General features: G+C 44.4%; 1 protein-coding gene and 1 long non-coding RNA gene across 9 annotated transcripts in view; one reads left to right on the forward strand and one right to left on the reverse strand.

Annotated features, from left to right (window-relative positions):
* Nucleotides 1–770: 770 nt before the first annotated feature.
* On the forward strand, nt 771–23,694 carry LOC142820973 (uncharacterized). 2 transcript variants are annotated; one of them, XR_012898014.1, is made up of 3 exons: nt 771–1,189; nt 21,671–21,841; nt 23,483–23,694. It is a non-coding gene; the product is annotated as an uncharacterized LOC142820973 (long non-coding RNA). The 2 variants fall into 2 exon arrangements; XR_012898015.1 differs by lacking the exon at nt 23,483–23,694 and adding an exon at nt 21,956–22,150.
* Nucleotides 5,350–24,039, reverse strand: part of MARCHF10 (membrane associated ring-CH-type finger 10) — a 118,733-nt gene continuing 100,043 nt past the window's right edge. For 4 of the 7 annotated variants that reach the window (XM_075911304.1, XM_075911303.1, XM_075911299.1 and 1 more), the window contains one exon: nt 5,350–6,404. In XM_075911304.1, coding sequence (XP_075767419.1) covers nt 6,321–6,404 — 84 coding nt within the window. In that variant the 3' untranslated portion in view covers nt 5,350–6,320. Of the gene's footprint in view, nt 6,405–20,698; nt 20,733–23,331; nt 23,532–24,039 lie in introns of those variants that run through there. The other 3 variants (XR_012898013.1, XM_075911300.1, XM_075911301.1) reach the window with 3 other exon arrangements.

Genomic DNA, 24,039 nt, shown 5'->3' on the forward strand with positions numbered 1-24,039 from the left:
GCAAGTGGGAAAGAACACAAAAAAAGGTTGAACTGGGTCAGACCAAAGGTCCATCTAGTCCAGTATCCTGCCTTCCAACACTGGCCAATGCCAGGTGCCCCAGAGGGAGTGACTAGAACAGATAATCATGAAGCGAATCCTCTATCACCCATTCCCAGCTTCTGACAAGCAGAGACTATGGGCACCATTCCTACCCATCCTGGAAAATAGCTATTGATGAGCCTGTCCTCCATGAATTTATCATGGTTCCTTTTTGAACCCTGTTAAATTTCTAGACTTCACAACATCTTCTGGCAAGGAGTGCCGAAGGTTGACTGTGCATTGTGTAAAGAAATACCTCCTATTGTTTGTTTTAAATCTGCTACCTATTAATTTCATTTGGCGACCCCTAGTTGTGCTATGGGAGAAAGTAAATCATTTTTTCTTATCTATTTTCTCAACATCAGTCATAATTTTATAGCTCTCTATCATACCCTGCCTTCAGCTGAAAAGTCCCAGTTTTATTAATCATCTCATTTGGGAGCTGTTTCAAACCCCTAATCATTTGTTACTTTTTTCTAAATTTTCCAACACCAAGATAGCTCTTTTTGAGATGAAGAAACCACATCTATACACAGTATTGAAGACGTGGGTGTACCATGGATTTATATAACGGCAATAAAATATTCTCAGTCTTATTCTCTTAAAATTATACCTAACAACATTCTTTTTAGATATCTGAAAACTGCTATCATGTCCCCTCTCAATCTTCTCTTTTCTAAACTAAACAAACCCAGTTCCTTCAGCCTTCCCTCATAGGTCATGTTCTCTAGACCTTTAATCATTCTCGTTGCTCTTCTCTGGACCCTCTCCAGTTTTTCCACGTCTTTCTTGAAATGTGGTGCCCAGAACTGGACTGTGATGGGGTGAACAAGCCCCACACTAAAGGACTGGGAGTAGCCCAGGCCCAGCTGGCTGAAAGAGCCCCGCCCTTACAGCCCTGCTGGGCATGCTCCCAGCAGGGCCAGTATATAAAGCAGGCAGCGGCCCAGCAGAAGGGAGGGCAACTAGAGGTTAGGAGGAACCAGGCTGCAAAGCCGGTGTTCCTGTGACAACTCGGACCCAACTGAAGGCGTGTTGGACCCCGGGAGGGAAGCCGGCCCCAAACCCTCAGAGTAACAGGCACACCTACCCGGTCTACCCAGCCCCGGTAAGGACCGCCGCCCCAACAGACAGACTGGGGGGGTGCCAGGGTGGTAGGAAGCGGCCCAGGGCGGAGGTTTCCTAATCCAGCTTGGTGCGTAGCGGCTGGATTCCCCACCAAGCTGGCAGGACCTAGAGTCCCTGCCTTCAGGGTCCTGGGCTGGGACCCGGTGGAGAGGGAGGGCCCGGGGCCCCCTACCATCCCTTGCCGCACTGGGGGAATCACTCGGGCCAGGAGAGGCTTTTTCCCCAGAACTAGGCCTTGGGTACCGTATATGCCCTGAGAGCGGGGCTGGGACTTTTTGAGACTTTGGGTACCGTATATGCCCTGAGAGCGGGGCTGGGACTTTTTGAGACTTTGGGTACCGTATATGCCCTGAGAGCGGGGCTGGGACTTTTTGAGACTTTGGGTACCGTATATGCCCTGAGAGCGGGGCTGGGACTTTTTGAGACTTTGGGGTACTGTATATGCTCTGAGAGAAGGGCTGGGACTTTTTGAGACTTTGGGTACCGTGTATGCCCTGAGAGCGGGGCTGGGACTTTTGGGATTTTGGGTACTGTATATGCTCTGAAAGAAGGGCCTAGACCGAGGCACGGGCCAGTAGAAGGGGCCCGCAACCCATGTCAGGAGCGTACCCACTGATATGGACACAATACTCCAATTGCGGCCTAATCAGCGCAGCGTAGAGTGGAAGAATGACTTCTTGTGTCTTGCTCACAACACACCTGTTAATACATCCCAGTATCATGTTTGCTTTCTTTGCAACAGCATCACTCTGCTGACTCATATTTAACTTGTGGTCCACTATAACCCCTAGATCCCTTTCTGCCGTACTCCTTCCCAGACAGTCGCTTCCCATTCTGTATGGGTGAGACTGATTGTTCCTTCCTAAGTGGAGCACTTTGCATTTGTCTTTATTAAACTTCATCCTATTTATCTCAGACCATTTCTCCAATTTGTCCAGGTCATTTTGAATTATGAACCTATCCTCCAGATTAGTCGCAACCCCTCCCAGCTTGGTATCATCTGCAAACTTAATAAGCATACTTTCTATGCCAATATCTAAATCCTTGATGAAGATATTGAACAGAGCCAGTCCCAAAACAGACCCCTGTGGAACCCCACTTGTTATACCTTCCTAGCAGGATTGAGAACCATTAATAACTACTCTCTGAGTACGGTTATCCAGCCAGTTATGCACCCACCTTATAGTAGCCCCATCTAAGTTGTATTTACCTAGTTTATTGTTAAGAATATCATGCAAGACCGTATTAAGCGCCTTCCTAAAGTCTAGGTATACCACATCCGCCGCTTCTCCCTTATCCACAAGACTCGTTATCCTATTAAAGAAAGTTATCAGATTGGTTTGACATGATTTGTTCTTTACAAATCCATGCTGGCTCATGTCCATTCCAATATAGGTGTGTGCGTGCAGCCCCGGGGGCTTATTAGGGGGCCCCTGGTTATTGTTGGGGGCTGGGTGCGGGCGGAGCCTGTCGTTCCTGCCGTTGCCACTCCTGCTCCCACAACGAGTGAAGTCGGGGCGTGGGCCCTAGGGAAGCACTCTAGGAACATTTTTATTTGAGTAGGTACGCCTCTGGGTAGCAGGAGTGTGCAGGCCCACGGACTTTAATGTGCCATGGTATCCCTGAGGCCATGAAGCCTCTAGTTGGTCTGCTCTGAAACGAGCAAGGGGCCCTCAAACAGGAGATACTGGATGGTGTTTTGGAGCTCCAGCAGCACCCCAGAACCCTGGAGCCATGAACTAAGGCGCAGAACCACCCAGGTGACCATCACTCGAGCTGCGGCGTCTGCCATGTTGAGAGCTGCTCTGGAGATTGCTCTCCCCCCTTCTTGAAGAGCCTTGTATTCCGAGCAGGAGTCCCTAGGGAGCATGTCCATAAACTTGTCCATGGATGCCCAGGTGTTGTATGCATAATGGGACAAGAGGACTTGCTGGTTGGCAATGTGATATTGGATTCTCCCAGACATGTAGACCTTCCGTCCCAGCAGGTCAGACTTTTTGGCCTCCCTGTTTTTAGGGGTGGCTGCTGGCCGCCCTTGTCTCTCCCTTTGATTAACAGCTTGCACCACCAACGAACCTGGGGGAGGGTGAGAGGAGAGGTGTTCGTTACCCTCTTGGGGGACAAAGTACCTCCTTTCCGCATGCTTATCCACTGGAGGAATGGAGGCAGAGGTTTGCCACAAGGCATTGGAGATTTTGGCCACTGTTTTGTTGACCGGTAGAGCCACTCTAGAGGGAGTGTCAGCATGCAGAATGTCAACAGTAGAATCCGAGTTGTCGGAAACCTTCTCCGCTTGAACCCCCAAACTTTGGGCCAGGAGGCGGAGAAGGTCCTGATGTGCTCTAGCATTCACGGAGGGCATGGACGGGGTGGAGTCGGCTAATGCCTCATCTGGGGAGGAGGACGATGACCCCTTTTGGACCTCACCCAGAGGGGCATCCTCGCGACCTGGATCATCCAAGGTGTCCATGGACGAAGAGGGGGGTGGTTGGCTCACCGGAGCCGTGCTCCCCCCTGGACCTGGGGACGACTGGCCCAGAGGTAGAGAACATTCCAAGGTAGGGGACCAGACCAGAGGAGTTGCCGATGGAGGAACTCGTGGCCTCAAGGAGACAGAAGCCAGTCTGGGGGGTGGCGGGGGGGGGGGTCCGCGCCTTGGCTCTTGTGATAAGCCTAGGGAGTCCAGAAGGGCCATTGCCCTGGAGGCTGAGCCCATTGTTGCTGGTATGGGAGCGGAGAACTATGGTGCTGGGAACGGTGCCGAGAACGGGAGCAGCATCGCGAGCAAGACCTGGAGACCCTCAAGGACCAGACAAATTCCGCCTCAGAGTCGGACGAATATTCCGAGGCAGAATAGTTCGGTGCCAGTGCTGGTCGGAGAGCCACTTCCATGAGGAGGATCTTAAGGTGCAATTCCCTCTCACATTTCGTCCTGGGCTTGAAGGCCTTACAGATTTTACAGCCTTCTGTAAGGTGTGCTTCTCCCAGACACTTTAGGCACGATGAGTGCGGGTCACCACATGGCATAGGCCTATTGCACTTTTTGCAGGGCTTAAAGCCTTGTGGGCCGGGCATGGTATACATGGTATGCTCCCTACTGGCCCTAAGGGTACTGCTGAGGGAAAAACTTCCAACAGTGCATGCAAGCTGTGCGCACACACCTATATTGGAATGCACATGTGCAATCACTCGAAGAAGAATTATCCCATTCATCTGGCCAAATAAACAACTTAATAAAACTATTGGTTTTGCCAGCCAGTTACTGGTAGCTCTGGTTTCCATGGAATTTTATAAAGTGCCATATGGATTGCAATTACTGTGCTTTGCTTTAAAAATCAACAATTGATGGCAATTTTCATTTCATCCAGTGGTGAAAACCACTCCTATGAATAGAACTGGTTTGTACAAAACAAGTAACCACAAGATCTTTGTTTCCAATTCCCAGAATCCAGCCATGAATCTGACTCAAGAGTCACTGTCTGAGCAGGATAATGAAGGAACACAATATTCAGTGGATATAGTGAATGCTTAATAAGTGCTTAATAAGTGATTTTACTCATAGACCATGACAATTCTTCTAAGGTATGCTTTATTCAAACCACAAGCTATGTGATGTTCTGTGACTAATAAACAACCTGTACTAGAAAATTACTTGTTGCTGACATTCGGTGTCAGTAGGGACAGTTGCCACCCAAGATGGTTTAGATCAGGGCACCCCTGCTCATCATGTACCCCAACTCCTTCCTCCAAGTCACCATCCAAACCCTCTGCACTCCATTGCCCCAGGTCACAATTTCCTCCCAGATCATGTACCCCCTCCAACACCTTCATAGCCTGGGACCTCAGCCCCAGCATCTACCACTCCAAGGACCTGTATGGGATTAGTGAGGCTTCACCAAAAATAAAATGTAGTCTATATGTGTTATCTGTTTGGCTAAGGCCTGTGAGGCCAGAGTCTGGGGTGAGGGGTGGAAGCAGTGTAACTGTCTGCCCCTTTCCCTGGTGTAGCCCCCAGACCAAAAGATTAGCCTCTGTGGGTGCTAGAGGAGGGACTGCTCCATGGGCCACACGCACCCTGCGGGCAAGAGGAGACCCCTCCATAACCATCAAAGAGAAATTATTTCTTTACAGATCTGAACATTGTCTGAAAAGAAAGCTACAGCAAATCTGTATTGATCAGTTCAAAGTTGTGTAAAATCCAGGCTGATTACACAGCATCTAACTCTGAAGCATTCAATTTCCATTCCCACTTCATGTGCCATTTATTACCAACAGACAGCAATACACCAAATGGATGGATAAGTGTTCTAAATGCTTTTTGTGGCTATAACTGATGATCAGTTTCTTAATACATAATTATTTTCTTCTGGTTAAAGTTAGAATTGTGACCTCGTTTCTCTTCTCTCCTGGTGCTAAGAGCAAGTGAATCAAACTGTAAATCCTGTATGTAATGGAAACCACTTCAAGTCAAGGATGCTGCAGGACCTGCAGTATCTCTTGTTCCAGCATCTTTACTTCTCCCCACTCAAACAAACTCCTCATGGCTTTAGTGTACACTAATTTTTAAAAAACAAGAATAAGGGGTGAATAAAATAATTTTACTAAAAGTTTGTCCCACTCAAGCTGGAAGCAATACACTAATAGGTTTGTCATCACATACAGTAAATCAGTAAATGTACAAGTGCGCTAGAGACGATTCCAGTGTAAGCTATATATAATGATCTTTTAAATTTACTGTACAAACCCACCAGACTCTGAATCATAAAATGAATATGTAATATGTGGTCCAGAGTACACAACGAAGCACAGCATGCATTTCTGTAACTTCTTATTCTAAAGGTTACAGAAGGTCAGGCAAAAACACAAAGTGCCTACAGCTGTTTTCTGTTATGGACAGCAGTTTTAGGATATAATCAGTTGAACCAGCATGGTTTCTTCATTACTAGCTGCTTTGTTTCATGTTATTTTAAAGTAATTATCAATTGGTGTTTCTACTTTTAAAGACAGTAAAAGACCCCTGAAACGGCCAGTTTAACATGTACACGCTTGTTTTAGTTTGTTGTAGAGCAAGACTAAAAAAAAAGAAGTTTAAAACACACAGAGAAAGGTATTCAATATAAAAGCCTCTGCCATATTCCAAATTCACTGGACAATCTGGTAAGCATTCTTTTATCCATTGTTCCCCGACTCTGAATCTGTAAAATGGAGAAAAAAAGACTTCTTAGAATTCCTCCCTACATAAAGAGGAAACATATTCAATACATTCAACAACCTAAAAAATGTTTCTTTTAAACGCACACAGCAATGAACAAATAGGAAAAAGAACTAGGCAAACTCTCAATGGGTACATCTAGACTACAGGGTTTTGTCGACAGAAGTTTTGTCGACAGATACTGTGGACAAAACTTCTGTTGACAAAAGAGCGTCTAGACACATTCAGTTCTGTCGACAAAGCAAGCTGCTTTGTCGACAAAACCCTGTAGTCTAGACGCAATCCTACAGGCAATAACACCTTCTGTCGACAGAAGGTGTTATGCCTCGTAAAATGAGGTTTACCAGCGTCGACAAAACTGCTGACTTCTGTCGATGTTATGTTGACAGAACTCAGCGGTAGTGTAGACGCAGGTATAGTTTTGTCGACAAAAGTCCACCTTTGTCGACAAAACTCAGTAGTCTAGACACACTCAATGTCACATCTCAGCACTACCAGGAGCACAGTCCTGCTATCAGACATGCCTAGACAGCTCCTGAAGTCAAATGGAGTCATGCATGCCTATCTGAGGGCAGAGTTGGTTCCCCAAAGTGCAAAATGAGCATATTACTTGAGACTGCTTTGGAACCAGAACAGTTTGAATTACTGTGGGAAAACATGGGCTTGTGGCAACAGATAAGGTGTTGTATTCCCAAATGTTTCACAGGAAGTCTGTGATGCCTTGAGGAAGTCATTTAATCCCGGTGCCTCAGTTTTCTTAACTATAAAAAAGGGACAATAATGCATATCTCACAGGAATGTTGCAAAACCTCATTTGATAATATTTGTAAAACATTTTGAGATCATTGGGTTGATGATGTAAAAGAAATGCAAAGCATCATCCTAAATGGCCTTATTAATTACTCCTTAGACATACGGCTACAAGTCTGGGTTCCTCTCAGGTAACTAGCAAACCCAAGGATTCTGAAATATTAGTCAACTCTGACATTATATTAGTAGTGTTTGGCTGAATATTCTACACTCACTGCTTATGAACATGTGGGATGCATGCAGTGGGACATGAAAAAGGGCTGTTTCATTGTGGGAAGGAATATTAAAAAAACAAATTCTGCTGTTACATTGGTTTAATGTTATTGGAGTTATAAATTAGAAAAGAAATTGGCCTTTATAAATTGTGTAAAAAATATGGAATATTCAAAAAATATAGACTTTGCACCCATCTATTGGTTTTTGAATGGTTCATTTTCAGTTCAAGCATCATTGGAGAGCCATTTAGCTGTGCTTCAGTCTGAAAGCCCCATAAGTTGAGCTGCTTACAGAGTAACAAACCATTCACTCTAGAACTTGGAAGACAGGAAAGTGATCAGGAACATTAAACATGGATTCATCAAGGGCAAGTCATGCATGACCAACCTGATTGCCTTCTATGACAAAGTAACTGTGGACATGGGGAGGTTGGTGGATGTGATATATCTTGACTTGACTTGGAAAAGCTTTTGATATGGTCTCCCACATAATTCTTGCCAGCAAGCGAAGGAAGTATGGATTGGATAAATGGTTTGTAAGATGGACAGAAAGTTGACTAGATTGTAGGGCTCAATGGGTAGTGATCAATGGCTTGATGTCTGGTTGGTGGTTTCAAGTGGAGTGCCCCAAGGATTGGTTCTAGGGCAGAGCTGGGCAAAATAGGGCCTGGGGGCCAGATCCGGCCTGCCAAGCCACCAGTTCTGGCTTGCGGACCACCCTGCTGGTACCCTCAAGCATGCAGCTGCCACAGTTTAGAGGCTTTCTGCTCTGCAGGCAGGAGGAGGCTTTGTTTGATCTCCCGGCACCCAGCCCAATCCTCAGCTTCTATTGGCTAAGAGATTGGCCCGAGGGATGGGGGCAACACCAGACTCTTCCTCCTCCAGGAACTGAGAGTCACAAGGAGGGAACAGTCTGTAGTTTCAAGCGATCTGAGGCTGCAGCAGGCAGAGAGTCCAGCCTGCCTTGGAGGTGCTGTAGGGCTGCTGGCGAGGAGATACTTAGCCTGCCTCTGGCACCCCTGCCCATTCTGCACCCCAACTCATTCCCCCAGGTCACCATCCAAATCCTCTGACACCCTTGCCCCAGGTTACAACTCCCTCCCAGACCCTGTCCTACACCCCTCCCCCAGGCCAGAGCCCTCTCCTGCACCTGTTCTAGAGCCAGTTTTGTTCAACATCTTTATTAATGACCTGGATGAGGGGATGGATTGCACCTTCAGCAAGTTCGCAGATGACACTAAGCTAGGGAGAGAGGTAGACATGTTGGAGGGTAGGGACAGCATCCAGAGCGACCTAGACAAATTGGAGGATTGGGCCAAAAGAAATCTGAGGTTCAACAAGGGGAAGTGCAGGGTCCTGAACTTGGGACGGAAGAATCCCAAGCATTGTTACAGGCTGGGGACCAACTGGCTAAGCAGCAGTTCAGTAGAAAAGGACCTGGCAATTACAGTGGATGAGAAGCTGGATTTGAGTCAACAGTGTGCCCTTGTAGCCAAGAAGGCTAATGACATATTGGGGTGCATTAGGAGGAGCACTGTTAGCAGATTTAGAAAAATGATTATTCCCCTTTATTCAGCACTGGTGAGGCCACATCTGGAGTATTGTGTCCAATTCTGGGCACCCCTTTACAGAAAGGATGTGGACGTATTGGACAGGGTCCAGTGGAGGGCAACAAAAATTATTAGGGGGCTGGAGCACATGACTTATGAGGAGAGGCAGAGGAATTTGGGTTTGTTTAGTCTGCAGAAGAGAAGAGTGAGGGGGGGATTTGATAGCAGCCTTTAACTGCCTGAAGGGAGGTTCCAAAGAGGATGGAGCAAGGCTGTTCACAGCAGTGACAGATGGCAGAATGAGGAGCAATGGTCTCAAGTTACAGTGGGAGAGGTTTAGGTTGGATATTAGGAAAAACAATTTCACTCGGAGGTTGTGAAGCACTGGAATGGGTTCCTTAGGGAGGGGGTGGAATCTCCATCCCTAGAGGGTTTTAAGTCCCGGCTTGACAAAGCCCTGGCTGGGATGATTGAGTTGGGGTTGGTCCTGTTTTGGGCAGGGGGTTGGACTCGATGACTCCTGAGGTCTCTTTCAGCCCTATGATTCTATGATTCAACACAGGTAAAGCCCTGTGAGCAGATCAGGTATGTATAGGAAAGCACATTGTTTTCTTTTCTTGGCACTTAAGCCAGTTCAATAGCAATGCAGTGTGTGTTCTGTTGGACTGCATCTGCAAATGTCCAACATTAGCACGTCTCTGTTGGTTGTCATTCTGCAAGAAAACAAACATATTGCACAATGCCTGCTAAAAATGTTCAACAGCCTTACAAATGGCACTTTAAAACTCAAGTGCTGAGATTCAGGTATCCAAATACTAACACAAATATGTATTTATTTGGAATACATGAGTTACTTACCCATATAAAAACCAGGAATAAAAACTGACCTTTTAGATGTCTCTGTGATGCTAATGATGGACAGCAAGTGACCAGCTAGGTTAGGTTAACTTGTTGACCACAATGGAACAAATGGTTCATAAGAGCTGCTAAATAATAAATGAGAATTGCTTTCTATTTGCAATGACTTAGTTGACTATGAAATTCAATGTAGTCTCAGGGTCAAAGCAAAAGAAAGAGAAATATGGAATAATTTTAAAAACAAGAGAATGCCATAAGACTACTTGGAAAAATGGCAGAGTAAGTTTGCTCAGAGAAGGAGCAACAAGTTCCGTGGCACCTTGCAGACCTTGCTGGGAAGGTATAACAAGTGGGGTTCCACAGGGGTCTGTTTTGAGACTGGCTCTGTTCAATATCTTCATCAACGATTTAGATATTGGCATAGAAAGTACGCTTATTAAGTTTGCAGATGATACCAAGCTGGGAGGGGTTGCAACTAATCTGGAGGATAGGGTCATAATTCAAAATGATCTGGAGAAATTGGAGAAATGGTCTGAGGTAAACAGGATGGCTGTGTCTAGACTGGCCAGTTTTTCCGGAAAATCAGCCGCTTTTCTGGAAAAACTTGCCAGCTATCTACACTATCCGCCTGAATTTCTGCAAAAGCACCTGACTTCCTACTATAAGAAATCAGTGCTTCTTGTGGAAATACTATTCTGCTCCCATTCAGGCAAAAGTCAGTGTAGAAAGCTCAGATTTGTTTTCCACAAAAAAGCCCCGATTGCAAAAATGGCAATAGGGGCTTTTTTGCGGAAAAGTGCATCTAAATTGGCAAAGACGCTTTTCCGAAAAAAGTGCTTTTGCGGAAAAGTGTCTGTGCCAATCTAGACGCTCTGTTCTGAAAATGCTTTTAATGGAAAACTTTTCCATTAAAAGCATTTCTGGAAAATCATGCCAGTCTAGACGGAGCCGATGAAGTTTAATAAAGACATATGCAAAGTGCTCCATTTAGGAAGGAACAATCAGTTTCACACATACAGAATGGGAAGCGACTGTCTAGAAAGGCAGAAAGGGATCTAGGGGTTATAGTGGACCACAAGCTGAATATGAGTCAGCAGTGTGATGCTGTTGCAAAAAAAGCAAACATGATTCTGGGATGCATTAACAGGTGTGTTGTGAGCAAGACACGAGAAGTCATTCTTCTGCTCTACTCTGCATTGGTTAGGCCTCAGTTGGAGTATTGTGTCCAGTTCTGGGCACCGCATTTCAAGAAATATGTGGAGAAATTGGAGAGGATCCAGAGAAGAGCAACAAGAATGATTAAAGGGTTAGAGAACATGACCTATGAAGGAAGGCTGAAAAAATTGGGCTTGTTTAGTTTAGAAAAGAGAAGATTGAGGGGGGACATGATAGCAGTTTTCAGGTATCTAAAAGGGGGTATGTCTACGACTACAGCACTAAATCGAACTTACTTAATTCGAACTAAGCTAATTCAAATTAGCGCATCTAGACTCAAACTAATTCGAATTAGCGTTTTGCTAATTCGAACTAGCGCGTCCACACTAATTGGACGCTGGGTCGCATTTAAGGGCAGCTGAAACCGGTTCCGGCATGGCATCAGGTCAGTAGTTGCTTTGTGTGGCTGCTGTCTGAGGCTATCTGAGCCTCGTGCTTAAAGGGACTCCCCTGGACAGCAGGGTGTCATAAGGAGGAGAGAAAACTTGTTCATCTTGGCCTCTGAGGACAGAACAAGAAGCAATGGGCTTAAACTGCAGCAAGGGAGGTTTAGGTTGGACATTAGGAAAAAGTTCCTAACTGTCAGGGTAGTCAAACACTGGAATAAATTGCCCAGGGAGGTTGTGGAATCCCCATCTCTGGAGATATTTAAGAGTAGGTTAGATAAATGTCTATCAGGGATCGTCTAGACAGTATTTGGTCCTGCCATGAGGGCAGGGGACTGGACTCGATGACCTCTCGAGGTCCCTTCCAGTCCTAATATTCTATGATTCTATGACTAACATTTATTGGAGTATAAGCTTTTGTGGGCAAAGACCTACTTCGTCAGATGCATGTAGTGGAAATTCCAGAGGCAGGTATAAATATACAGACACATGAACAGAAAGGAGGACCAATCAAGAGGAAGGCCAGAAATAACGAGGTCAATTCAGTCGGGGAGGATATGTCCCACTTCTAGCACCTGATGTGGAGATGTGAACACCAAGAGAGGAGAAACTGCCTTTGTAGTTGGCTAGCCATTCAGTCTTTGTTTAATCCTAACTTGATAGTGTCAAATTTGCAAATGAATTGTAGCTCTGCAGTTTCTCTTTGAAGTCGGTTTTTGAAGTTTTTCTGTTGCAGGATGGCTACTTTTAAATCTGCCACTATGTCCAGGAGATTGAAGTGTTTTCCAACATGTTTTTGTATGTTACCATTCCTGATATCTGATTTGTGTCTGTTTATTCTTTTACGTTAGGACTGTCCAGTTTGGCCAATGTATATGGCAGAGGGGCATTGCTGGCACAGGATGGCATATATTACATTGGTAGACGTGAAGATGAATGAGCCAGTGATGGTGTAGCTGATATGGTTAGGTCCTGTGATGGTGTCATTGGTGTTATGTGGCAGAGTTGGCACTGAGGTTTGTTGCAGGGATTGGTTCCTGAGTTAGAGTTACTGTGGTGTGGTGAGAATTTGCTTCAAGTTACAACATAAGAACAGCCATACTGGGTCAGACCAAAGGTCCATCTAGCCCAGTATCCTGTCTGCCAACAGTGGCCAGCCCCAGGTGCCCCAGAGAGGATGGACCGAAGACAACGATCAAGCGATTTGTCTCCTGCCATCCCTCTCCAGCCTCTGACAAACAGAGTTCAAGGACACCATTTTATCCCCTGACTAATAGCCTTTTATGGACCTAACCTCCATGAAATTATCTAGCTTCTCTTTAAACTCTATTATAGTCCTAGCCTTCACAGCCTCCTCTGGCAAGGAGTTCCACAGGTTGACTACACACTGTGTGAAGAAGAACTTTCTTTTATTAGTTTTAAACCTGCTACCCATTAATTTCATTTGGTGTCCTCTAGTTCTTCTATTTAGGGAACTAATAAATAACTTTTCTTTATCAGCCCTCTCCATACCACTCATGATTTTATATACTTCTACCATATCCCCCCTCAGTCTCCTCTTTTCTAAACTGAAAAGTCCCAGTATCTTTAACCTCTCCTCATATGGGACCCGTTCCAAACCCCTAATCATTTTAGTTGCCCTTTTCTGAACCCTTTCCAAGGCCAAAATATCTTTTTTGAGGTGAGGAGACCACATCTGTACACAGTATTCAAGATGTGGGCGTACCATAGTTTTATACAGGGTCAGTAAGATATTCTGGGTCTTATTTTCTATCCCTTTCTTAATAATTCCTAGCATTCTATTTGCCTTTTTGACCACCGCTGCACACTGTATGGAAGTTTTCAGAGAACTGTCCACGATAACTCCAAGATCTCTTTCCTGATTTGTCGTAGCCAAATTAGCCCCCATCATACTGTACGTATAGTTGGGGTTATTTTTCCCGATGTGCATTACTTTACACTTATCCACATTACATTTCATTTGCCATTTTGTTTCCCAATCACTCAGTTTGGTGAGATCTTCTTGGAGTCCCTCACAGTCTGCTTCTGTCTTGACTATCCTAAACAGTTTGGTATCATCTGCAAACTTTGCACTGCTTACCTCTTTCTCCAGATCATTTATGAATAAGTTGAGAAGGATTGGTCCCAGGACTGACCCTTGGGGGACACCACTAGTTACCCCTCTCCAATCTGAAAATTTACCGTTTATTCCTACCCTTTGTTTCCTGTCTTTTAACCAGTTCTCAATCCAAGAAAGGACCTTCCCTCTTATCCCATGGCCATGTAATTTACACAAGAGCCTTTGGTGAGGGACCTTGTCAAAGGCTTTCTGAAAATCTAAGTATACTATATCTACTGGATCCCCCTTGTCCTCATGTTTGTTAACCCCTTCAAAGAACTCTAATATATTAGTAAGACAGGATTTCCCTTTACAGAAACCATGTTGACTTTTGTCCAACAAATTATGTTCTTCTACATGCTTCACAATTTTATTCTTTACTATTGTTTTGACTAATTTGCCCGGTACTGAAGTTAGACTTACCGGTGTGTAATTGCCAGGATCGCCTCTAGAGCCCTTTTTAAATATTGGTGTCACGTTGGCTACCTTCCAGTCATTAGGTACGGAAGCCGATTTAAGGGATAGGTTACAAACCACAGATAATAGCTCAGCAATTTCCCATTTGAGTTCTTTTAGAACCCTTGAATGAATGCCATCTGGTCCCGGAGGTTTGTTAACATTAAGTTTTTCTACTTGTTCCAAAACCTCCTCTAATGACACTTCAATCCAGGACAGTTCCTCAGATTCATCACCCACAAAGGACGGTGCAGATTTGGGAATCTCCCCAACGTCCTCAGCCATGAAGACTGAAGCAAAGAAATCATTTAGTTTCTCCGCAGTGGCCTTATCGTCCTTGATTGCTCCTTTTATAGTTCGATCATCTAGGGGACCCACAGGTTTTTTAGCAGGCTTCCTGCTTCTGATGTACTTAAAAAACATTTTGTTATTTCTTTTTGAGTTTTTGGCTAGCTGTTTCTGAAGTGGCCCCCTCAAAATCTTTTTTTGCTTTTCTTATTACATTTTTACACTTGATTTGACAGTGTTTATGTTCCTTTCTATTTATCTCACTAGGATTAGACTTCCACTTCTTAAAAGATACCTTTTTGTCCCTCACTGCTTCTTTTACATGGTGGTTAAGCCACAGTGACTCTCTTTTTTAGGTCTCTTGTTATGTTTTTTAATTTGGGGTATACATTTAAGTTGGGCCTCTATTATGGTGTCTTTAAAAAGTTTCCATGCAGCTTTCAGGGATTTGGCTCTAGTCACTGTGCCTTTTAATTTCTGTTTAACTAACCTCCTCATTTTTGTGTAATTCCCCTTTTTGAAATTAAATGTCAGGGTGCTGGACTGCTGAGATGTTCTTCCCACCACAGGAATGTTAAATGTTATTATATTATGGTCACTATTCCCAAGTGGTCCTGTAACGGTTATATCCTGGACCTGATCCTGTGCTCCACTCAGGACTAAAATGAGAATTGCCTCTCTGTAGGCAAGGACTGGCCTGCTATCCAGCATCTATGTGAGACAGCGATCGTAGTCCAGGATGTGTTGTAGATCACTGATGAGAAGTTGGAGAGGTTTTAGCTAGGGAATGCAGATGATGGCCAGTGGTGTTATGTTATTTTCTTTGTTGGGCCTGTCTTGTAGTAGGAGGCTTCTGGGTACATGTCTGGCTCTGTCAGTCTGTTTCCTCACTTCCTTGGGTGGATATTGTCATTTTAAGAATGCTTGGTGAAGATCTTGTAGGTGTTTGTCTCCGTCTGAGGGGTTGGAGCAAATGCGGTTGTTCCTTAGTGCTTGGCTGTAGACAATGAATTGTGTGATGTGTCCGGGATGGAAGCTGAAGGCACGGAAGTAGGCATAGCAGTCAGTAGGTTTTTGGTATAGGGTTGTGTTTATGTGACCATCACTTATTTGCATGGTAGTGTCCAGTAAATGGATCTCTTGTGTAGATTGGTCCAGGCTGAGGTTGATGGTGGGGTGGAAACTGTTGAAATCACAGTGGAATTCTTCCAGAGCCTCCTTCCCATGGGTCCAGATGATGAAGATGTCATCAATGTAGCATAAGTAGAAGAGGGGCATTAGTGGATGAGAGCTGAGGAAGCACTGTTCCAGGTCAGCCATAAAAATGTTGGCATATTGTGGGGACATGCAGGTGCCCATAGCGGTCCACTGGTTTGAAGGTATAAATTGTCCCCAAATCTGAAATAGTTGTGTATGAGGATAAAGTCACAGAGCTCGGCCACCAGTTGTGCTATGGCATCATCAGGGATACAGTTCCTGACAGCTTGTATTTCATCTACATGTAGGATGTTGGGCTACGTCTACACTGGCCCCTTTTCCGGAAGGGGCATGTTAATTTCAGAGATCGCAATAGGGAAATCCGCGGGGGATTTAAATATCCCCCGCGGCATTTAAATAAAAATGTCCGCCGCTTTTTTCCGGCTTTTAGAAAAGCCGGAAAAGAGCGTCTACACTGGCCCCGATCCTCCGGAAAAAGCGCCCTTTTCCGGAGGATCTTATTCCTACCTTGAAGTGCTTTTTCCGGAGGATCGGGGCCAGTGTAGACGCTCTTTTCCGGCTTTTCTAAAAGCCGGAAAAAAGTGGCGGACATTTTTATTTAAATGCCGCGGGGGATATTTAAATCCCCCGCGGATTTCCCTATTGCGATCTCTGAAATTAACATGCCCCTTCCGGAAAAGGGGCCAGTGTAGACGTAGCCTTGGTGTAGAGAGCCTCTACATCCATGGTGGCTAGGATGGTGTTTTCTGGAAGATCACCAATGCATTGTATGTTTTCTCAGGAAGTCAGTGGTGTCTCGAAGATAGCTGGGAGTACTGGTGGCGTAGGGTCTGAGTAGAGAGTCCACATATCCAGACAGTCCTGCAGCAAGAGTGCCAATGCCCGAGATGGTGGGGCGTCCAGGTTTATGGATCTTGGGTAGTAGACAGAATAACCCTGGTTGGGGCTCTAGGGGTGTGTCTGTGTAGACTTGTTCCAGTGCTTTTGTAGGGAGTGTCTTGAGCAGATGGTGTAGTTTCTTTGTGTACTCCTCAGTGGGATCAGAGGATAGTGTCCTGTAGAATGTGGTATTGGAGGGTTGTCTGGCAGCCCCTTTTTGGTAGCCTGACTTATTCATGATGGCAACAGCACCTCCTTTATCAGCCTCTTTGATCTGAGAGAAGGAGGTGTTCAGCATGGAAAAGCTTTAAGATTAATCACAAGTTACTTTATCCCAGAGAAAGTGTAATGGGAATCTCTCAGGTTGAACTGGAAGGGGATGCTGAGAAATTTATCCATATTATAGTATCACAGTTTGACAATTAGGAATGTACTCTTCTGGGCTGAGTTCTACCTCAGCAATGAGCTGCTGCATTAGCAGCATATGCGAGATATGGAAAAATGTAGATGGCTAAGTGGCAAGACAGAAAGGACTAGAAAACAATGAGCGTGGAGCCACCAAGATTCGAGCTTGATGGTATGTCACCAATAAATTAAAAAAGATGACCATGGGCATGAATTGAATCTCTTTTATATTCCCAGTATTTATAGATGAACTTAAATGAGTAGATAGCATTTTGCTATAATTTTTTAGACTATTACATGCTAGCTCCTGGTTCAATTACTGAGGCTTAGAGGCAATAAGTGCTCATGTAAAATGCAGGTTTTGATTAGAACCAGGAATTTTTGAGTGATGCAGTCAATGCCCCAGTAGAGAATAGGCTCTAGTTATATTCATTGCAGGACATTGAGAAGGGGAATCGGGTGTAATTAACCTAACTAGAAACTAGGTGTCACTGTAGCATCACATGATAAATCTGAAACAGTGCGTCTTGACAAAAACAAAAAACAGGACTATGTAGAACTTTTTAGTCCTGTTTTTTGATTCAGCTACACCAGACTAACATGGCTACATTTCTATCACTATTTGACAAAAACAAGCAGACTTTAATCTGCTAGAATCTAACATGATGCCTACTAAAAGAGGTTGGCTGTGAGCACACTTGCCATACACTATTAGGTACAATATCTGGAGTCTGTGTATGGGTTGGAATAACAAGCTGGGCAGTTGGTATTCTTCGTGACTAGTTTTACATTCTCTTTTATATGTTTATAATATTTGATATTTTTCTCTGAAGCTGATGTGTCTGAAATGGGTTCAGAGTAAGAGCTCTTATCCCAGGGATGGGCAATAATTTTTTGCCAGGGGCCACTTCAAAAATTTCTGAAGTGGCCCCAGGCTGCTCTGGAAGGGGCGAGGCCTCAAGCAGAAGGGCAGGGCCTCGAGCAGGAGGGGCAGGGCGGGATACTTCCGGGTTTCCCGCCCCCAGTCCATGATTGGTTTGGGGGTAGGGGAGCGCCTTGGCCTGTCTGTCCCCCCCTTGCCCCTAGGTGCCCATGCCCCTGGCTGGGAGGAGACTTCCCACGCTCCCCTGCCCTCCGGCCAATCAGGGCCTGAGGGTGGGGGAGTGTGCAAAGTTTCCTCCACTCTGTCCCCACCCTGCATGGCGCTTAAAAGCACCACGCACTCCTGGCAGGGCAGGGGGAAGCTTTGTGTGCTCCCTTGCCCCCAGACCAATCAAGGCCTGGGAGTGGGTGAGCGCGCTAAGTCTTCTCCCACCCTGCCAGGAGCGCCCAGCACTTCTAAGTGCTGCCTGCTCCTCACAGGGTGGGGCCAAGGAGGAGGAAACTTCATGCTCCCCTCCGCCCCCAGGCCCTAATTGTCCTGGGGGTGGGGGAGTGCATGAAGCCTCCTCCAGCCCTGTCAGGAGCGCCTGGTGCTCCTGGCAGGGCAGAGGAAACTTCACGTGCTCCCCCTGCTCCTAGGCCCTAATTGGCCTGGGGGTGGAGGAGCAGCAGGGCCTCCGTGGACCGGATCTACCCGCTTGGCAGGCCGAATCCAGCCTGCGGAGGCCCTTTTGACCACCCCATCTTATCCGGTAAGAGTGATATTTGAGGGACAGAGGATGTTTTCATATAACACAATGATAACTTTGAGAAATTAGCACGGGAAGACCATGGAGAGATTTGTTGGTTGTATTTAAAATACTAATTCTCATTTGCTCTTTCTGTTTTTTCTCTAGTGATACCACTGTAAACAAGGAGTTAAAACAGGTGAAAGTAGAAGTGGCTTTGGCCACAGGATGGCAATGGCATGTCTTTGGGGAATGTTAACATTCTATGGATTTACAATTCATTTGCCACAAAGTTTTCTCTCCACTTTGTTTCACTCTACTTCAGAGATGAGGATACAAGTCCTTCATTTAATAGAAGGATAAGATTCCCTACACTGTAGTGTAACTTGTCAAGAATTTGCCCTCAGAAATGATGGGTTAATCTCTTCCTGTATGAGAAAGTAACCATTTTCTAGACAACAGCTCTAAATCTAAACCTTGCTTTGTTTAAATGCTCTTTGCAACTCTCAACTGTGGGACAGAAAAGTCTTTGTGATATATGATATTATATAACATGATGGTCAATCCCAAGGATGAAGCTAGAAAATTTACAGGAAGGAGGTTTTAAAACGAAACTACAAAGCAAAATTGAAATCTGGGGACTTGTTTACATAGCGGGGTAGTACATTCTGCAGGGGTGTGATTTCTGAAGCACAGTGTTGTGTTGGATTATAATTGGTCCATGTAGCTCAAGTGTAGACAAATTATTTTTTGTCACAGTATAGTCAAGGTCCAGACCCAGAGAAACATTTTTCATACCTCAATAACAATCATAATGACAAATAAAAACACTTGGCTTTCTGGATTTGTCCCACAGTCTGCCTGTTGATGACCCCTGATGTAGACCCTTCTAGTGTGAATTAGTGGAACGCTGTCCGAAACAGGACCTTGCTAGAACACACTAGGAAACATTTAGTGTGTTCTAAGGCTTATATTGTAACAATAGCATGACATGGTCCTAGATTTTTTACCTGAAACACTAAAAGGAACATAGTAAATTTTCTCAGTGGACTACATTATGGAGCATGTGGGTGAGCATTTACTCACGCAGCTTCAAAAGGTCTATTTGCATGAATAAATGCTCTCTTGATTAAGTAAGAGCTCCACATTCTAGCTCACAGAGACTAAGATTCTTCTGTAAGTAAAACCAAAATATTTTCTTACAGATAGTGATTAGCCCCATAAAAATAATCTCACTATTTGCCTTGTTTTACATCTGGCAAAGACTCATCATTAGTGTTTCTTTCTGAGCTTGAACGGACAACTAAAATTCCCTGATCAATCCAAAGGAGAAAAGCTAAATGTCAGCACTTAAAAACAATAGATAAAACAAAAAGCCTTATTAAATGGAAAAAAGCTTCAACAAATGAGTAACCAACCTTCCTTCTGGGTGTTCTAAAAAGAGCTCATAAATGCTGATAAAAATAGTACAAAAATTTACTGCAGCAAATAATCATGAAGAATTCTAGCATACCAACTGTAGAACAATCAGGCTACGTCTATATTGGCAAGATTTTGCGCAAATACTCTTTAACTCAAGAGTTTTTGCGTTAGAGTATTTGTGTAAGAGAGTGTCTACATCGGCATGTGCCTCTGCGCAAAAGACGTGCTTTTGTGCAAGAGCATCTGTGCCAGTGTAGACGCTCTCGTGCGCAAAAAAGCTCTGATGGCTATTTTAAACATCAGGCTTTCTTGCGCAAGAAATTGATGTTGCCTGTCTACAATGGCCTCTTGTGCAAGAACAGTTGTGCAAGAGAGCTTATCCCTGAGCGGGAGCATCAGAGTATTTGCGCAAGAAGCACTGATTTTATACATTAGAACGTCAGTGTTCTTGTGCAAGTACTCGCGGGCAGTGTAGACAGGTGGCAAGATTTTGCGCAAAAGCAATTGCCAATGTAGATGTAGCCTCAGTGATTTAATGCAGCTCTGTTCTCTCTCTTTCTAGAAGAGATGGGTGAAGGGAAAAGCCTAAAAAACTAGCATTTCCTTATTTATTTTCTCTCTTTATTGCTTTTGTGGAAAACTTCAACAAAAATTCACCAATTCAAAAACATTGGTGTGATGCAAATAACTGTTTTCTTCAACTTAAATTTCCAGATATCTTTGTTTCTGATTTGTTAACTTATACATCTGTATTGGTCTTAGTACCATGGTGTGAGGGTGAACAGCATGTGTAAGAACTAATAAGCAAGAATCTCTGGGAAGTGATTCTGAATTCCAAAAACCTACTTTCATTTTCCTCTGCTCTAGGTTGTCTTGAGAGCTATGAGAAAGGAGACAAGGATTAATAAAAAATTTCCACATTAACCACTTATCAGACATAAAATTTAATATGTCTAGAGAGACTGCTATGGAAATGTTTTGAAAACACTGGAAGAAGGCATGCAAATTATTAAAAAGCAAGATAAATGAGGAAATCACAGCACTGTTAAGATGCAAAAAATGAAGGATTATTCTCAATGTCACAACTGTTTGTTATAAACAGCCATGGTTTGTTATTAGACATAGCTATATTTAGCTATGTTGAAAGACTTTTCTTTTAAGCAATTCATCCCAGGATCAATATTGAATTTTGTCAGTGTTGATAATATTAATAAGATGTAAGGTTTCAACTTTGTTTGGGACTTTTTTTGTACCAATGAAATTTTCCTCCATGTATCAAACTTTGGATTTAGAGTTTTTGAACTTACATAGATTTATATTGCCTTCACAGTGATTTCACACTAGCTGTTCACATGTTAGAAGAATGAGGACAGAATCAAACCCAGGTGCAACAAGTATATAGTCTGGGTTTGATAACTTTCACCTACAGAACTAATCAGACATGAAAAGATTTTAAAAGAGGCAATGATTTGACCTGCAAATGTGACAACCTGTATGGTTGTTTTAGCAGGTGAGCTTTTGTTACTTCGTGGCAAGATGTCACATAAAGCAAAGGAGTACAGGGGTCACATATATAATTACAGTAGTTACTGTTCACTGGTAGTGACTGTCATGGGTGGGAGGGAGAGAAGTTTCTATAGAAGCACAAAATTCTCCCCCTGCCAGAGATACATGTTCTTCACTGGCAGAGCCTCACTCAATGTAATGTGTAGCTCTTTGGAAGGAAAGGTTAAACAACAAGGGCAGCCAAATGGCAGGTGTGTGTAGTTAGCTCAGAACAGGGGAGCAGAGTATTTCTCAACTGTTTCTCATTTACAGGTCTTGTCTGCACTGGCACATTTTGTCACCCAAAACTGTCTTTTGATGACAAAAACCTCCAAGTGTCCACATTACAATGTGACAAGTTTTGCGACATACAGACGTTTTTGGCAACAGATACACGAGGGACTTTTGTCTCTGTGCTGTCTACAATGACACAGTGTATACCAGGTAGGTTTTTTTGGTGAGTTTATTGGACTCAAGCATGTATCCCACAATGCCCAGTTTAGTCACTCTGGACATCACCTTGAACTCAGCTACCCTTCAGCTATGTAATGTTTACAGGTAAAAAGATGCTCCCTTCCCACCTGCAAATCCAGAGAAATTTAAATCTGTCTCCTGTGTCTGTGGCACATAGTGTGGTGATCTTCATGGCATCTTTGCAAGGAAACAGGGGTGATGGCTGTCGATCCAAATGCTCTCCTGCTTGGAGCAATGCATAGCTTTTGAATCTAATTGGTGTGGGGAGTGAAGATTTCATGCAACTGGAGTTGCAAGTGACTCGAAAGAACTTGGACATGTACGATTGCATTTCTCAAAGCCCTGTGTGACAAGAGGTCTGAGCAAGATACCCAACAATGCAGAGCCAAGATCAAAGAACTCTGGCAGGCCTACCACAAGGCAAAGGAGGCAAACAGCCAGTCTGGTGCTGCACTCAAAACATGCTGTTTTTATAAAGAACTTGGCAGAATTCTGAGTGGGGACCCCATAACCAAGCTGCCTGGACACCATGGATAGTTCTCAGAAGAGAAAAGAGCCTGAAATACTTGTCCCAGATACACAATAGACACAAGTTGATGAAGAGACTGAAGACGGCCAAGAGGTGAGGATCAATCCAGTGTGCACAGCAGCGAGAAATTGTTTCTCAAAGGATGCTGAAGAGATGCTGCATGTTGAAGCAACAGAAGGGACACAGAGTATGTTGGTGTACTGGTGGACAGGGTTGGGGGCAAAGCAATTAGAGAGGTGGTGCCCCGGCAAGTAGTTGCTGTGCAGGTAAGTGGGGTTGAGAGCTCAGCACCCTGAGGGGCAGTATGGAAGTCATGAAGGGCAGTATGGAAGTGGTGTCCCAGCGAGTAGTTGCTGTGCAGGCAGGTGGGATTGGGAGCTGAGCGGATGGTAACCATTGGCAGCCATGCAATAGAGTAAGTTGCTCTATGCAGTTAGGGTGGGGGGCAGTAGCATGGGATGACCAGAGGCTGTACTTCACTCTATGGGTCTGCACTATGGCCAAACACAGCATCAATGTGCGCACAGATAGCAGTAGAATCTTCCTGGTAAATAGCGTTGAAGATTCGCCTGATGTATTTATTAATTTTGTTATGGAGAATCCACAGCAGGGCTGCCTTTGCCCCATCCCCATGCTACAACACTTTCTCAAACCAGTCTTCAATGTGTGCTGTCAGAATCAAGGCAGCACACAGTTTGGCTACATAAGGACCGGGGAGCCCCCCCATTCGCCTCCAAACACTTAGCCCAGGTTTGCTTGTTAACCTTCAGCAGGGAAATGTCGGTAAGAGTGATTACAGCCTGCCGACAAGTGTAGGATTATCAAAAATTGTTTACTTGTACAAGTGCTGTACAACCATGGTCTGTACTTTTTTGGGGAGTCATAAGCAACACTCCTCCTTCCCCACTTTCCCCACACTTTTAAAACTCACCATGATCACAGGGTCTGCAGTGATCTGTGCTTGCTTCCAGGCTAATCCAACAAACTGGGAAGTTTTCTTCAGGGGTATGCATGCTAGTAAAATGTAACAATCTTTATCATGAAAAGTACAGTTACTCTATTGTTAATGGTTACTTTTACAGACCAGACCTTGAGGACCCAGACATCTTGTACACCATCAGACTACAGCAACTGAGGAAAAAGAAGCCAAGGATGCATGATCATCTGGGGAAGGATTTGTTGGGTCATGCAACAAGTCAGTCAGAGAAAAGAGCAGAGATGAGTTACAGAGAGGGAGCAAAGATTTAGGGTCAGGGATCAGAGACAGGAGACCATGCAGGACCAAAATGACATCCTGAGGAGTATAATACTCATGAATGATAATAGAGACCATAACCTATGGTCTCTCGTGAAGAACTCTTTTCCTAGCAGCTGCGCCTCTACCCCCCTCATCAACATGCATGGTTGCAAAGGTGCAGTTCTGCATTTAGCAACCCTTCACCTACATACTCATCAAAATCCACACCCATCACAATCCAGCAATGGTTTCTTCCCATTACGCTCCACTCCCTGTGAAAGCAACAAGTGACAGCTGGATGTTAGTCCAGCTGTGAGGTTTTCAAAGAAAAAAAATACATATATCATGCATGTTTCCATGAGTTTTTATTTTGTGTTAAACAAACCACAACAAACGCTGTAG

The sequence above is a fragment of the Pelodiscus sinensis genome, chromosome 29, assembly GCF_049634645.1.
Source record: "Pelodiscus sinensis isolate JC-2024 chromosome 29, ASM4963464v1, whole genome shotgun sequence".
Classification (NCBI taxonomy): Eukaryota; Metazoa; Chordata; order Testudines; family Trionychidae; genus Pelodiscus; species Pelodiscus sinensis.